The 14,111-nt window shown below is 38.2% G+C and overlaps 1 protein-coding gene across 1 annotated transcript; it reads right to left on the bottom strand.

Moving 5' to 3' along the window:
• Positions 1-212: 212 nt before the first annotated feature.
• vwa1 (von Willebrand factor A domain containing 1) lies at positions 213-13,673 on the bottom strand. The gene is made up of 6 exons (XM_077579001.1): positions 13,199-13,673; positions 7,859-8,416; positions 5,332-5,661; positions 4,953-5,228; positions 2,871-3,140; positions 213-1,749 (listed from the first exon to the last, which is right to left on the bottom strand). Exons 1-6 carry the CDS (start codon positions 13,281-13,283, stop codon positions 1,721-1,723), a joined length of 1,548 nt encoding a protein of 515 aa, XP_077435127.1. The 5' UTR covers positions 13,284-13,673; the 3' UTR covers positions 213-1,720.
• Positions 13,674-14,111: the final 438 nt, after the last annotated feature.

The following is a 14,111-nucleotide window of genomic DNA, read 5'->3' as shown; positions in this document are numbered from 1 at the left end:
CGTTTAGTTTTTTTAACAAATGAACTGAGCCATTTGTCTAAACTCAAATGAGGCCCCCGAGGATTTGTTTTTTTTTGTCCACCCATGCATTATACAAACACCCAACACAACCTCTTACTCCTCTTTCTGAGAAAAACAGGGAAATGTGAGTAGAGGACAAAAACTGCATGGCCTTTTTATTTCAAAATTTGAATGCATAGTAAAACTCAACGTTTAACGTGAGATTAAAAAACTGCCAAGGTTTATTTCATTGAAAGCCACTGAACGTAGACTGTTCAATTTCGAATCGCTACTGCTACCTGCTGACGAAAAATGAAACTGCACATACCGTTCTTCACATACACACCACGCACATTACGTCACATCCGCAGACAGGGCGCGGGAATTTTTTTTAACCTGAATCCAGTCTGAAAACTATTGGCCAGAGGCTTGCAGGAGTACCCATGTGAACAGATAAGGTGTTAATCTACTAATTAGAAGGTATTTCACGCATAAATGGTCAAATAAAAAACTTATTGTAAAGTTATTTTGGGGAAAAATGTTCCATATTGCAAATTTAATATCAAATTAGTCTCTAATCAGCACACATTCATATCATTGCCATTGAAACTTGTGTTACAGTAACAGACTTGAGAAGAAAAAAAAATATGAATGTAACAATCTGTCCATGTCCATTGTGAGATAAAAAGACAAAGGATAAATATAAATGTAGCTGGGTAAATGAAGAAAAAAAACATTAAATTACTTTATTGCAAGCTGATGTTACAAAGTAGAGCAAACAACAGCAACAACAACAAAAAATGAAACTTTTTTTATTTGAGAAAATCCAGCTTTTCTATATTGAAAGTAAGATGGCGTGGATGCTGACAGTAGAGGGCAGCAAAGAATAACTCAGGAACAGCCTTGAAATGAAAAGGGAAAAAAACGCCTTAGTGATACACTATTAAAAATAGCAATTACAATCCCATTTATCTGGGGTGAATAAATATGAATAATGGAATCTCAATATTTCTTTAATATTTGTTTGATCACAAACACGACTCTTAAACTGAAGGGTTATTAGGTTATTATTAGTGTTATTTTATGTTGTCATAGACCAATTGTTAACTTTTGTCTTGTGGTGCATAAAAATTAATAATAAAATAAAATAAAACCAACTGTTTCTGGCATGAGACCCTCCGATGGGGCAAAACATTCTCCAAAACAAGCCACATGAAGTCACCCTATACTGTATGTATTCCTAGGATGGCCTTTAAAAAAAAAGACCTAAGGTTATATTTATTTATTTAGAACACATTTTAACAGACTGCAAAGGGCCTCTAATAGAAGAGCTATACACACAATTTTGCATGAAAAAAACTAGGATGATATAAAATAAACGTGTATCTTTGAATGGAGATATTGTTCTAATATTTATGATGATAGGGGCAGTTCAAATGTTAAACAGAGTCTAAATATTTAAACCGGGCAAGCTAATAAAAATATTAACACAAATAGTTCTTTTGTGTTCCAAATTTTGGCAGACAGCATGCTCCACATTGTACCAGACCACTCCTTACTGTCCATGGTTTCCACACGAGTGCTCAGTACGCCAAGCTACACATCATTTCTGGATGATATCCACAGAGCGAGGAGAGTCATGGGAAAGAATAATGAATGAAGAGTCAACATTTTTCTTCTTGCCTCCATTGTTGGTTAGGTGCAGTAACTGTTAACAGCGCTATGATCGGTAGCCGTACGTTGATGCGTCTAGAAGGGCAGAAGGAGAACAACACAATGAGCCAATATAGTAATACAATAAAAAGGAAGGTTTGCATAAGGGTGTAGTGCAGCACCACATCTAAAGGATGCTGCTAGACTAGTAAAAGAAAGCCTTTAACTTTTTCAATAAATCAAAATATATTGTATTTATTGATAAACTTTGGTGCAGAATTGCTTATTTAGTCTAGTAATAAACTTGTTTTATGACCTACTTCAGTTTTTAGATTAGCTCATTATGTGTGAGTCGGACTTTGGCTGCCTTTTCAAAACATGGCTCACATGCCTAATTTGTCCTTATGCACCATTGCAGTGTACGGGCAAAAAAAAAAAAAAAAAATGCATGGAATGAAATATTTTCAGATCCAAATCACATCTTCATCATACTGTAGATAAGAATTCGATTTGAATCCAAAATCTGCCAATGTGACATCAGGGTCAAAAGTCAGATTGGATAAACCCTTCCATCGTGAGACTGATAGCACTGAAGTGCATTGATTGGAAAACTGAAACAACATGTTACCAAGCTAGGATGGGTGATGCATAAAATTACGCTGATTCTCTTCTTTAATGATGTTTGGATGGCCGTTTGTTATTAGGCAGAATTTATGGGGGAAAGTACTGACCCACACAACTGGGAAAGTTGACATCAGGGAAGTTAAGTAAAGGTAATAACTCCAAAAACAACAAGGTGAGAATGTGAGACATGTATTGTAGCGCCCCCCCCCCCCACCCAAATTAACAAATTTATGATCTCCCAACATAATCATGCCCAAAGATGTACATTATAAAGTGAATGTACAGCTGATGCTTTCTGAAGGCATAAAACACCAGATGGCAAAAGATGGCAGATCTTGAAATACTGTACTAAGCTTCCTGTTCTCTTCTTCTTTCAACTTTACAGTGTTAAAAAATAATGTGCTGCCACTGACTGGCCAAAAGTGGGATTACACTCGACAGCAACGTCAACAACAAGATTAGCATTGGACACACTTAGAAGAAAAAAAGGCGGAGAAAATAGAGCTATAGCAAACCCACAAGCCAAAATGAATGGAGGTTCACTGTATATTGTTTAGATTGAGACCACTAAATGTACAGAGCATGTTGCTCACCTGAGGCAAATTTTGCACTGCAACACAGTCCCTCTCCTCGTGCTGTCTGATAAATGGGTGACACGCACACCCTCGCAGAAGGGGGGAGGTTGTTGAGTCGAGTAGACAGAGAGTTGGGCGGCAAGTAGAAAGAAGAACGTTGGTCCACTCTTTGTTGTCCTTCCCAGGTGAGCCAGTAGCCCTTCAAACCATCAAAGCTGCCTTTCCAGTCCACTTGCACGGAGTGGCTGTCCACTGTAGTCAACTGCAGGTCAGCCAGTGCTGGAGTCACTGCAAAACACATCAGAGCTTAGGAGGGATACATGAATATTATCTATCCTAAATGAGTGGCCTCCGTTCTATTTGTCGACTGTGTTGTCCAGTTAAACAAACAAATGCCTCCCCTCAAATAGACTTTTGATTTTTTTCGCCCATCTAGAAGAGAAAAAAGAAAAGAAAACCGAACTACGGTACACTCATCTGCATATTTCCGTGTCAACTGCCACTTTACGGACTTTAAGTAGCACTTTTGAGTTATTCTGCTCATTTCTATTGTGCAAGGTGGCAGTTTTCATAAATTACTGGTTTGAATGAAAGTAATGATTATACAACACGCCCTGGTTGTGCGCCCATGAAAAGGAAGTGTATTGCCCGTCAGCACACATTGGAGCACTCACACAAGTCAAGCGAACCGGATTCTCTTTCAAGCATGGTACAACGTGCCTAAAGATTTAAGATTCACAGGGAAAAGTTAACCATGGCAGGCTGTGCATTCAGTATTTGAATCTTCATTAAGAATTTACCTGATTTACAGTAATGCACCTTTTAATACCAAAATAATTGCATTGCACAGAGGTGTGTGATATAATGATGTACAGTATAGGCCGAACTGTATTGTAAATACGATAAAGGTCTACACTGTTTAATGGTAGATCGTAGATTTTTTTTTTTGTTTATGGACAATGAAAAGTACATGTACATTAATCACCATCAAAACACATAAAGAGATGATTGCATTAGAAAGATCATTTCCTCCTGTCATAAATGTATCAGTTTCCTCGTCGCTCCTCAGGGAATGCTGTACTTTCTTTACCTCCGCTAAGTACTGCAATATGCTTGCGCCAAAATGGATTTCTTTTTTCATTCACTTCATTTACATCTAAGCACAGAGAGCCTCTATGGCATATGTCAATCTACATGTAAACAGTATCCATCCACGTGAATATATTCATTTTTGTGTCTTAGTTATCTACATATCGCATTTACAGAATTGCATTTTCTTAAAACTCAACCTCTGAAACTGTTCTTTTATTAGCACGAGTGGATAAATAGTAGACATTCTTGAATGTTACCTGAAGCACTTTTTATTAGAATTTTTTTTTTTTACTTCACTGCATTTCTTGAAAAGTAATTAGGCCTATACTACCAATTATTTTCAATGATATTTATTTGGTCATTGGATTTTGTGTTTTATTTTATTTGTATTAATCTTTTTTTTCCATTGTATGTGGTCTATATATAAAATATGTTACTAGCATGGGGCCAGAACCTTGTACCTCCAAAATTGCCACTTTTCAGGAGACCCCAAAAGCAGCATGTTTGTTCAACCAACCATTAACATTGTATCGTCAAAGAGAGCAAGTCGTTCTCAACACTTTAAATTGGTCAATCTTTTTTTTTTTTTAATGATACCCACACGCGTGAACTGGCCAATAATACAGATTTTTGAAAAAATATTAGATTTGCAAAATTGTGAGGTTTTGGCCTGACGCCAGCAATGTATATATTTTTTTATGGATAAAGGATAAAAGAAAATTACCATTAATGTCATGTAATTTTAAGGGGAAAAATACTACATACCAGTACATCGTAATCTGGATCTAAAATGATACTTTTCCTTCCATTTCACACACACACACACACACACATATAAAAAGAAAAAGTAATGTCCATATACACATACTGAAAGCAGGGAAGCCAAGAAAAATTCTACAAAATGAATAGAATTTTATTTTGGTGAACTATTTACTACAATTTCAAAGAATTGAAGTTGTAAATGTGGGTCATTGCTTTTGATAGTGTTGAGTTGTTCATATAGCTCACCTTCCTGCGTGCAGACTTTGACCGACATTGCCTTCTCCTTGCCCGATGAATGCCGGGCGCTGACAGTGACCAAGTAGGTGCTACCTGGTTGGAGGTTCTTGAGGAGCGTGGAGTTGTGTCGTTTATCCACTGTGACAGCATGCAGCTTTCCAGTGGGCAGGGCAGAGTATTCTATGTAGTAACTTGTGACAGCCTCCGGCTGGAGAGGACCCCAGCTCACTCGAACACTGGTCGGCCCCGACTCTGAGACTGTGACCGTAGCTGGACTCTGTACATCTGGTGGGACATCAAAGAAAATACAAGGAAAGATAACCATCAATCAAGATTATGTTTACAGCAAGAGGTCATGCCTCAAAGTTGACAGGATTTAAATTCCAACCTGATTGTGTCTTGAAGGTGACCGACAGCATGTTAAAAGCTTGTTCATTGGACTCTGGTGTCAAAGTGGCAGTATAGGTGGTCTCAGGCTTCAGGCCTGTTAGCCTGATAGTGTTGGAATCTGATGACTGGACCAGTCTCTGGTACTGACTACCACCAGTGCTCGGACTGGTCCCAGGCCCGCTTCCTCCACTTCCTGTTCCGCCAGATGGATGTGGACCGAAGCGGATCTCGTAGTAGCCCGCCAAACCGGAAAGAACAGGTCGCCACTGGAGCGTGGCTGCATTGGAGGAGACGTCACGGACAGTGATACGCTCGGCGCGGATTATCTCTGTGGAAGATGCAATGGAAAAATATGGAATTCAAGTGTAAAAAAAAAAAAAAAAAAAAGTTCAGAATTAGCCTGCATACCAAAATTTAAATTTTACACTTTTTCAACATTAATGTACTACACTATAGTGTTTAATTGTAAAGCATGTATAAAATAAAAATGTATCTAGCTAGCAGGCACTGCAGTACATTAATTCAATACCTGGTATTTTTTTTCTGATCAAGTATTTTTTTTACTGCCACTTGTTGTTCGGCAACAAATAATAATAATAATAATAATAATAATAACAATAATAATGATAAAAAATGTTGGCCCCCGATACCGATTCAGATACCTAGTTTTGCGGTATTGGCCGATGCCGGTACCGTACCGATACCTCGTTTTTTTTATTTCAACATGAAAAAGCTGCCCTGCCATTGGTTCAGAGCATTGAAGGGCCAATAGGATCGGAACAACACTAATAATAATAATAATAATAATAACTATTATTATTATTATTATTATTAAATAATAATAATAATTATTATTATTATTATTAATCTATTAATCAATTGATTAATATACACAATATACCTGTACGTATAATGAGTGCATTTACTGTATTGCCATTCATTATGCAGTTCATTCTGTACCTGCCCCTAATGCAAAAATCCACATACAAAAAATATCACTCAGCATTATAGACCACACTACCATTTATGAAAGACGATGGAGCAAGACAGAGTGCTAAAAATGTCTCAGCTTGAGACCGAAACCAAAGTGCAGACCAGCTTGGGTTTCTCAATACATTCATAACCCCTGCAATAAGACCTTGATATAGTCAACCTAGCCAGGCTCTGTAGAAAATAATAATACAGAGGTGTTGTTATCTGGATACGGGAGATTATATTTTGGTCTTTGTTATGCACACATGATGTATTAATTCATGCAGTGCCGTGCATCATGGCTTTGAGCTGCAGTATGAGTGTAAAACTATTGCAGAGTCCCTGGGGGGTGTCATGGCAGCTACCTAATCTGGCAGCAGAGAACTGGACAGTTTCTTCAGCCTATATATAGGAAAGAATATATGCATCTGTATGTGTCTTGTCTGTCACAGCGTCGTGGGATGTAACAACTCATTAATCCCTGAATAGATCATGCTATCTCATTACACATGCGCTCAGCCATACTCGGGATTGCCATCCAGTGTCCATGTCTGCAGCAGCATGCGCGGAACTTGGGTGAAGTACAGCAACTCGAAATGCAACTTGTGATATGAGTAAGGTGGTTCCAAGTGGGCACTGCAGTTTGGAGGAAAATGTTCATGTCCATCCAAGAGCAATGACCTTGCACTAGTGAGGCCTGCTGATGACTCAGTATAGTGTTGGTGGCTTTGCGGCACAGAACAAGTATACAGACGGTCCCCTACTTACGAACATTCGAGTTACGAACAACGGTACATACGAAAATTTCTGCGCGTACAGTATGTCGAAAAATGTTCGGAAAGAAATGCTGTAAGTTCGATTTTGTATTGCGCGTAGTGCTTCTTTCCGCCGCTAATACCGACGATTGGCGCTGTGAGAGCTCATTGGAGGCTGAGCAACGTGTCGAGGAGGAGGAGGAAGAAACGCCGGTCCCCATGAAGCAGGAAATAACTTTTGAAGCCGATTCCAGCGACGACGAAGAATCTCTCATGATATAAAATCCTCCTCTTCCTCCTCCTCCATCATCTCCTTAAGCATCGAGTACATCTTCCAAAAGTAAGTTAAACTTCATTTTATTTATCTTATTACGTACATGTACATACTGTGTGTGTCTCTCGCTCTCTCTCTCTAACATACGTAGTACAGTACAGTACTGTAGGTATTCTCTCCATTTTATTTAAAGTTTTTTTCAGTACAAACCAATGCAGGTTACTTGTACAAGCCTTAAACATACTTATATAAATCTTCAATATACTTATATAGGCTTTAAACATAAATTATAATACAAAATATAGCACTGAAGCAACTTACGAACAAATTCACCGGACGAATGATCGTCCGGAACGTAACTCGTTCGTAAGGTGGGGAGCGTCTATATATAGTAAATAAATTAAATCAAGGAGATCTGAGGACTGCTATGATTTGCCATGGTACTCAAGCTATTTTTTTGACCACTAATTTCCTTCTTCATGATCATTTATTAAATAGATGTCAGACAGATCCATCAAACTCACCGATGATGGCATCGCGCAGATCCTCTAAGATGATGCTCATGTCATCAATGTCCACAAAGTACAGGTGGTTCTCAGCAGGTGGCGACACAACTTGCCTCAATACTTGATAATTACCATGGCCGGTGGAGACCACCAGCACTGCCACACCCTCCTCCTTCAGCTCAGCCATTGGGCCAATCACATCACCCGGTTTCACCCCATCCGTCAGCCACACCAGCACCCTAGGCAGTCCCGGACGAGCCCTGTCCCCGGGTCCTGGTCTCAGCACTCCATCCTTTGCAATCTTCAGTGCCTCTACCGTGTTGGTATCCCCCCTGAGGGGTTTGGTAGCCCTCAACGCCCCCTGCAGGCCACTTTGAGTGCGGAAAGCATCAAAGCCAAACTCAAGGCGTGGTTGGGTGCCCACCTGTAGAAGTCCAATCCTCACCTGATCCTCCCCCAGGGAAAATGGTAGGAGGAGCTCAGACAGGAACTCAAGCATGCGGGAGTGCTCATAGGACGACACGCTACCAGAGGAATCCAATAGGAAAAGGACGTCCCCCTCGCAGCAGTTAAGAACTGTAGAGAAAAATACGAGAGAGGTTGACAAAACGTTAAAAGTCACACATTTCTTTGTCACAGATGGATGTGATGTAGTTATTTTTTTCATTTTGAATTTGACCCATTATGTACAAAAATCAGAAGAAAAACAGGCTAATGTCAATCAATAGTTATGTTGTAAACTTGCATCAATAACTGCCGCTCTTTTTTACATTAACTCATTCACTGCCATTGACGACTATAGACGTCAAAAATGAGTGTGAACTATTTTCTACTAGTTTAACATTTTTTTTTATTTCATTAATTTTTTTTATGAAAACCTAAGATTTTTTTATTGTACATTTATAACAGATATAATATTATCATGCGATTAATTACGATTAAACGGCCCTTATTTTATTTTGTTTTTTAAATTAGGTCCGTCAGGCGATTATTTTTTTTTTTTATTGCAATTAATCACGACTTCACTTGTTAACTAACGATTAATCACAAATTTTATATCTGTTCCAAATTTATATTAATATTTTTTTCTAGGTTTTCCTACTCTTGTTAGCAAAAGTGGAAAAAATGTTAAACTAATAGAAATCGTTAAAATGAATTTTTGACATCTATAGTCGTCAATGGCAGTGAATGAGTTAATTGCCCCACTGGGATAAATTAATTGTTATGAATCTTAATCTATATCTTTGTACAATTCAAAACAATTATTTTATTTAAAAAACAATATATATATATATATATATATATATATATATATATGGAAAACTGAGATAGCACATGCCTTTTCTTTTTCACACTACTACCGGTATCTGTTCCTATAATTTAACACATCAAAATTGCACCCATCTGGATCTCTAAACCTTTCTCTGAACTCCCCCACTAATGCATATCTCACTCCTTAGAATTACTCTCCAAACAGGTAGTTGCATGTTGTGATGTTAATCTACACTCTCATTCTCAACAGTTTCACAGTTTTCTAGAGGTTACCTTTCATGCCTCAAATCGTACACACTATTGAAAACATTATCCGTCATCGCAACCCCCCCCCACCCCCCCGAAAATGTTTCAAAAACTATTAAAGCATGAAAGCATGCAATTACAGACACGATGAAACAAAAGCACAGCAAACAGAGGAACCCCAGATTGAAACAGTCAATGTGATAGCACGAGAGGTGGCGTGTTTAAAAAAAATGTTCCCAAGCTAAGCAGTAGGAGTCGCCTCAGTTTTTCAGGGTAGTTTTGGCTGAGCATGTTTCTTATGTTTGTCTTTGTTAACATAAATAAAAACAAATGAAGAAATTTAGACAGCATTTTAGATAATCACCTAAAGAGCAACCTATGAAATATGAAGATGATTCAAAATATTTTGCATGGTTTACGGATGGATATTTGACTAAATTATTAAACTAATGTATTAAGAACTGTTATTTTCTAAATAGCATTTTAAATGGCATGGGAACTATCTATGCTCTGAACACCTGCTTCGATGTGGGTATTGTATTGATTAAAATAATGCTTAATGCAGTGAAGTCATGAATCATGCAGCAAAAGCCACCCATTTTCATCCATTACAGGGGGGCGGCCATTTTGCCACTTGCTGTCGACTGAAAATGAGATCACAGTTGCACATGGCTCAGGTAACGACCAATCATGACTCCCCTGTTTCCGAGTTTGGTCATGTGATGTTCGCAAGCTGAGCTGTGATTGGTTGTTTCCTGAGCCCTGAACAACTGTGATGCCATTTTCAGTCAACAGCAAGTGGTAAAATGGCCCTCACAAGATGGATGAAAATGGGCAGATTTTGCTGCTGAATTCATAAACCACAAATGCAATACTAAGCAGAATGTTGTGTTTACACTAGTGGGCTCACATAGAACATATTATTGTAAAGAAAATGTTTGACTTGACTTCCCCTTTCATGGACTTGCATAGTTTCTAGGGTTGCTATTGTTTCCTTGTGTGTGCAAAACAAAATGTTTAGGAATGGGTAAAATAACAAACTGATCATTTAGAACGTTTGAACTGCATCCACACAGACTACCACTATATGCCAACACCTCTACATAGAATTATTCCACCTAATATAATACTGTCTGTAATTCAGATCATTTCGAATCGCTACTGCCACGTGTGGCCGGAAAATGAAACTGCACACTCCCGTCTCACATACACAATACGCACAGGACGTCACATCCGCAAACAGAGGGGGGGGGGGTAGGGGGGGGGGGGGTAGGGGGGGGGGGGTAATTCGCACCTGAATCCAGTCTGAAAACTACTGGCCAATGACTTGCAAGAGTACCCATTGTGAAGAGCTAAGGTGTTAATCTGCTAATTAGAAGATATTTGAGTCACAAATGGCAAAATAAAAAGGCCACTGTAAAGATATTTTCGGGCAAATTTATGCATATTCAAAAAATATATATTTTTTAAAATAACAACTAAACAATTACTTGATTCTACATTTACTGTACCTCATAATCGGTTGAGGCAACGTACTGAAATGTCAATGTTTAAAAGGGTTAAAAGGCAAAATTAGGTCATATGCAGGTGGTGGGTACCAAATTAGGATTGTTTGGCTGAAGGGTGTCGAGTGAGTGAAGAAAGGAGGTCGGGCAAGGGAACAGAGAAGGCAGTAAAAAAAAGAAGAGGGGCGGTCTGCGGGTAGTTCCATGTGAGAGACGGGAAGGAATGTTTGGATGGTCATGCGCGCCACACAAAAATTGACAGCAATAGACAGAGAGCAAAAAAAAAGAAGCAATATGAAGTGTCAGATTTTCAGACCATTAATGGAAGTAGACAAAACGTGCAAGTGTCAGCTACGCATTCAGAAAGCACCCAGAATGTTGCTTCAGAATGATCCTAATTTTAAAAAAATTCACACCTGAATGTTGTGACACATTGTAAAGTTGAAAAGTTTACTGTGTGCAGTGAGGCGTCCAGTCATACACGATTCTAACACACACAAACCGGTGCATGCTTGCCGCTTGTTTTTCCATCAGCACGGATAATTATTTACAATAAGGCTCAATGTTTGGACTTTGGAGTGTGAAGGGGTTCTCAATATCACAACAACTGGCCCCTACCCACCATCTGTACCTTGGTGCAGGTATGCTGTTATCTGAAACATCTGTAAATACAATATACGGGGACGTCATGCCTGGCAGTTAACCTATAGAGGAAGTGAAACTGGAGTACAGTATGGAGTCAGTCTCAGAGAAGGCCTGCTGCCTCTCTGTTCCAGTTCATTCCTTAAAGTGTTTGATGGGTTTGAAGGTCATGAGTTGTCAGTTTGTTCCACACCAAACTCAACCAAGAATGCCTTTTTGGACTGTTGAAAAAAAAAAAGAGTTGTCCTAAACGTCTTGGTAAGATTAAGTATTAAGAATTTAAAAGAGTGAAAATCATGAGCGCTCCAAGTACTGCTGGGCCCATTAGAAATTCATCGCAGATATATTGATGCACTCCAAGGACTTTGACTGACATGATGATTGAAAAACGAGGCATCCCATGGCCACCACCCCAACCCATGGTTTCGCAATCTGCAGAACATATGGAATGAATTTTTACAGTGAAGTCCAGATGGCTATAAGGTACTCCAGAAAACCATTTGCTGCATTCTAATTTCACGCAAAGTCATTGTTGTCAAAATTGACTTGCAATCGAGCAAATTTGCTTTATTTCTGTATGTTTAAGGTTGTTGACATGCACATATTAACAGGTGCACAACTTTCTTTTTTTCTGACCTCTGAGGGGGTTGGTTGCGATCATCCCCTATTCATGGACATAGCACAGTGGCAGCATCTCACTCACAAGTACTATATTAACTCTCAATGACACACTCAGCAGTAATACCACTGAGTTTCGTCTCCTGGATGCTTGAAGTTTTTGTTTTTGAAGGAACCGTCTATTTGTGTTGGAATATATAGCAGGCAGACAGAAAGACAGAAGGACATCTTGACACTATTATGATCATATGTTGATGGCATTTTAGTGTTGTATCATAACCAAGTAAACTAGAGTTGTCAAAATTAATTGATTAATTGACAACAAATGTAATCAAATTAATCAGTAACTATTTTGATAATCAAAAAATTGTCCGGTAACTGAATCAGTTTCAAAAAATGGCGAGTACAATATCAATCCATCTCATGTGATATTGCTTATTGTTTAGTTTGTTTTCTGAATCATTAAACAATACCAAATAAACAACAATAATTGGTTCAGCAACAGTAATCGGGGGGGTGGGGGTAGTTTGTAATACACTTTACTGCAGAATAAAGTTTCTGACCATTGGATTAATGGACGGAACATTAGTCGATTCTAAAAATATTTAATAGTAACGGCCCTGATATAAATAACAACTAGAATATACACTCAAGAAAGTAAACTTGACTTTTAATATTATTTACTTGACAACCGAATAGAACTACATTATTATTATTATTATTATTATTATTATTATTATTTCTATTTTTTCTATTACTGTACTGTACTGAGGTTTATGTATGTGTATGTATATAAACATCCATTTATACATAGTCTATCTTTACATATGCAGTATATATACAATATACTGTATACATCAGTATCGTTATCATTATAATAGAAAATAGCAAATAAAAAAAATTATGTTAGGTTCAAGTCTTTCACGTGATATCAAAACGGCCATCTGTTGTTTACTTAATTGTCGCTATTGCAGGGTCCTTTTTGCTAGATTACTATTATGAGCATCTTATATTGTCTTGGACTTCCGACTGAGAACAAATACATTTTTTGAAATTGATTTTTAATTTGACTCACCTCCTTCAGGTGCAGCAGCCTGTGCATTCAAAGTTCTCGGGAGCAAACACATGAGCAACCATGTCAGCAGCAAGTTGCTTTCCATGACTGCAACAGCAAAGGTACTGTCCACCCACCCAATTATATGAAATTAACACATTGGCTAATGTGTTGCTGCGGTTTCAAGATGACTGTAAATCCACCAAAAATCAACCAGGAGAGACGAACTCCCAAGTTTGAAAAAGGAAATCCTCTTCAGAGCATAATTGAGTATTTCTTTCCTTCACGTGTGATATTTTCTTTTAATTTGTACAAACTCAACAATGTGGACGCTGCGCAAATCCTAACTGAAGTGAGACGCCAAGCTCTCACTCCAAGTAGCCTGACTGTCGTCGGCTATGCAAATGCCCCGAGGCACCATTGTCAAAGTCACTGCAATAAAGTAAAGTGTTTCCGGTAATGTGAGCATTTCAAAATAAAACTATCACCCCCTTCAAACTGTTTGCCCCTTAACTTTTTACCAGTGGTGAACCCTCAGGGACAGGTAGGCACTCGACTCGCTCCTTGCCTAAATACGATCAGAAGGACACACCTCCATTTTTTTGCGTAAGTAATTACATGTGTTCAATTAAAGAAACTGATTTATTGTGTAATATTTCCCATTCAAATAATTTTATTTCATAACAATTACGTTGGCAGCAGTACTTCCTGTACATATGGCTGCATGTACTCTAAAAGGTTGGATTTTAAAAAAATATATATTTTTTTTTTATTGCCACTCAGATTTCATCCTGCATCACAAGGCCAGTCTGCTACATCATGTAAGCATTTTTTTGCATCCTTTAATTGGTTGGTCATCACAAAATTTGCTACAGTTAACTTTTATTTTGAAAGCATTTTGTCTCGCATGCCTTCATTGAAACACACACACGCG

The sequence above is a fragment of the Vanacampus margaritifer genome, chromosome 1 (assembly GCF_051991255.1).
Source record: "Vanacampus margaritifer isolate UIUO_Vmar chromosome 1, RoL_Vmar_1.0, whole genome shotgun sequence".
Classification (NCBI taxonomy): domain Eukaryota; kingdom Metazoa; phylum Chordata; class Actinopteri; order Syngnathiformes; family Syngnathidae; genus Vanacampus; species Vanacampus margaritifer.
The sequence above is the reverse complement of the archived record's forward strand: the minus strand, read 5'-3'. Positions and strand labels throughout refer to the sequence as shown.

Coding starts and splice junctions, on each gene's coding strand:
- vwa1 (XM_077579001.1), bottom strand. CDS start 13,283: ATGGAAAGCAACTTGCTGCTGACATGGTTGCTCATGTGTTTGCTCCCG. Junction 5,662..7,858: donor TCTGCGCGATGCCATCATCG/GTGAGTTTGATG, acceptor CATCTTCCACAG/AGATAATCCGCGCCGAGCGT. Junction 1,750..2,870: donor CAGTGCAAAATTTGCCTCAG/GTGAGCAACATG, acceptor CTGCCCTTCTAG/ACGCATCAACGTACGGCTAC.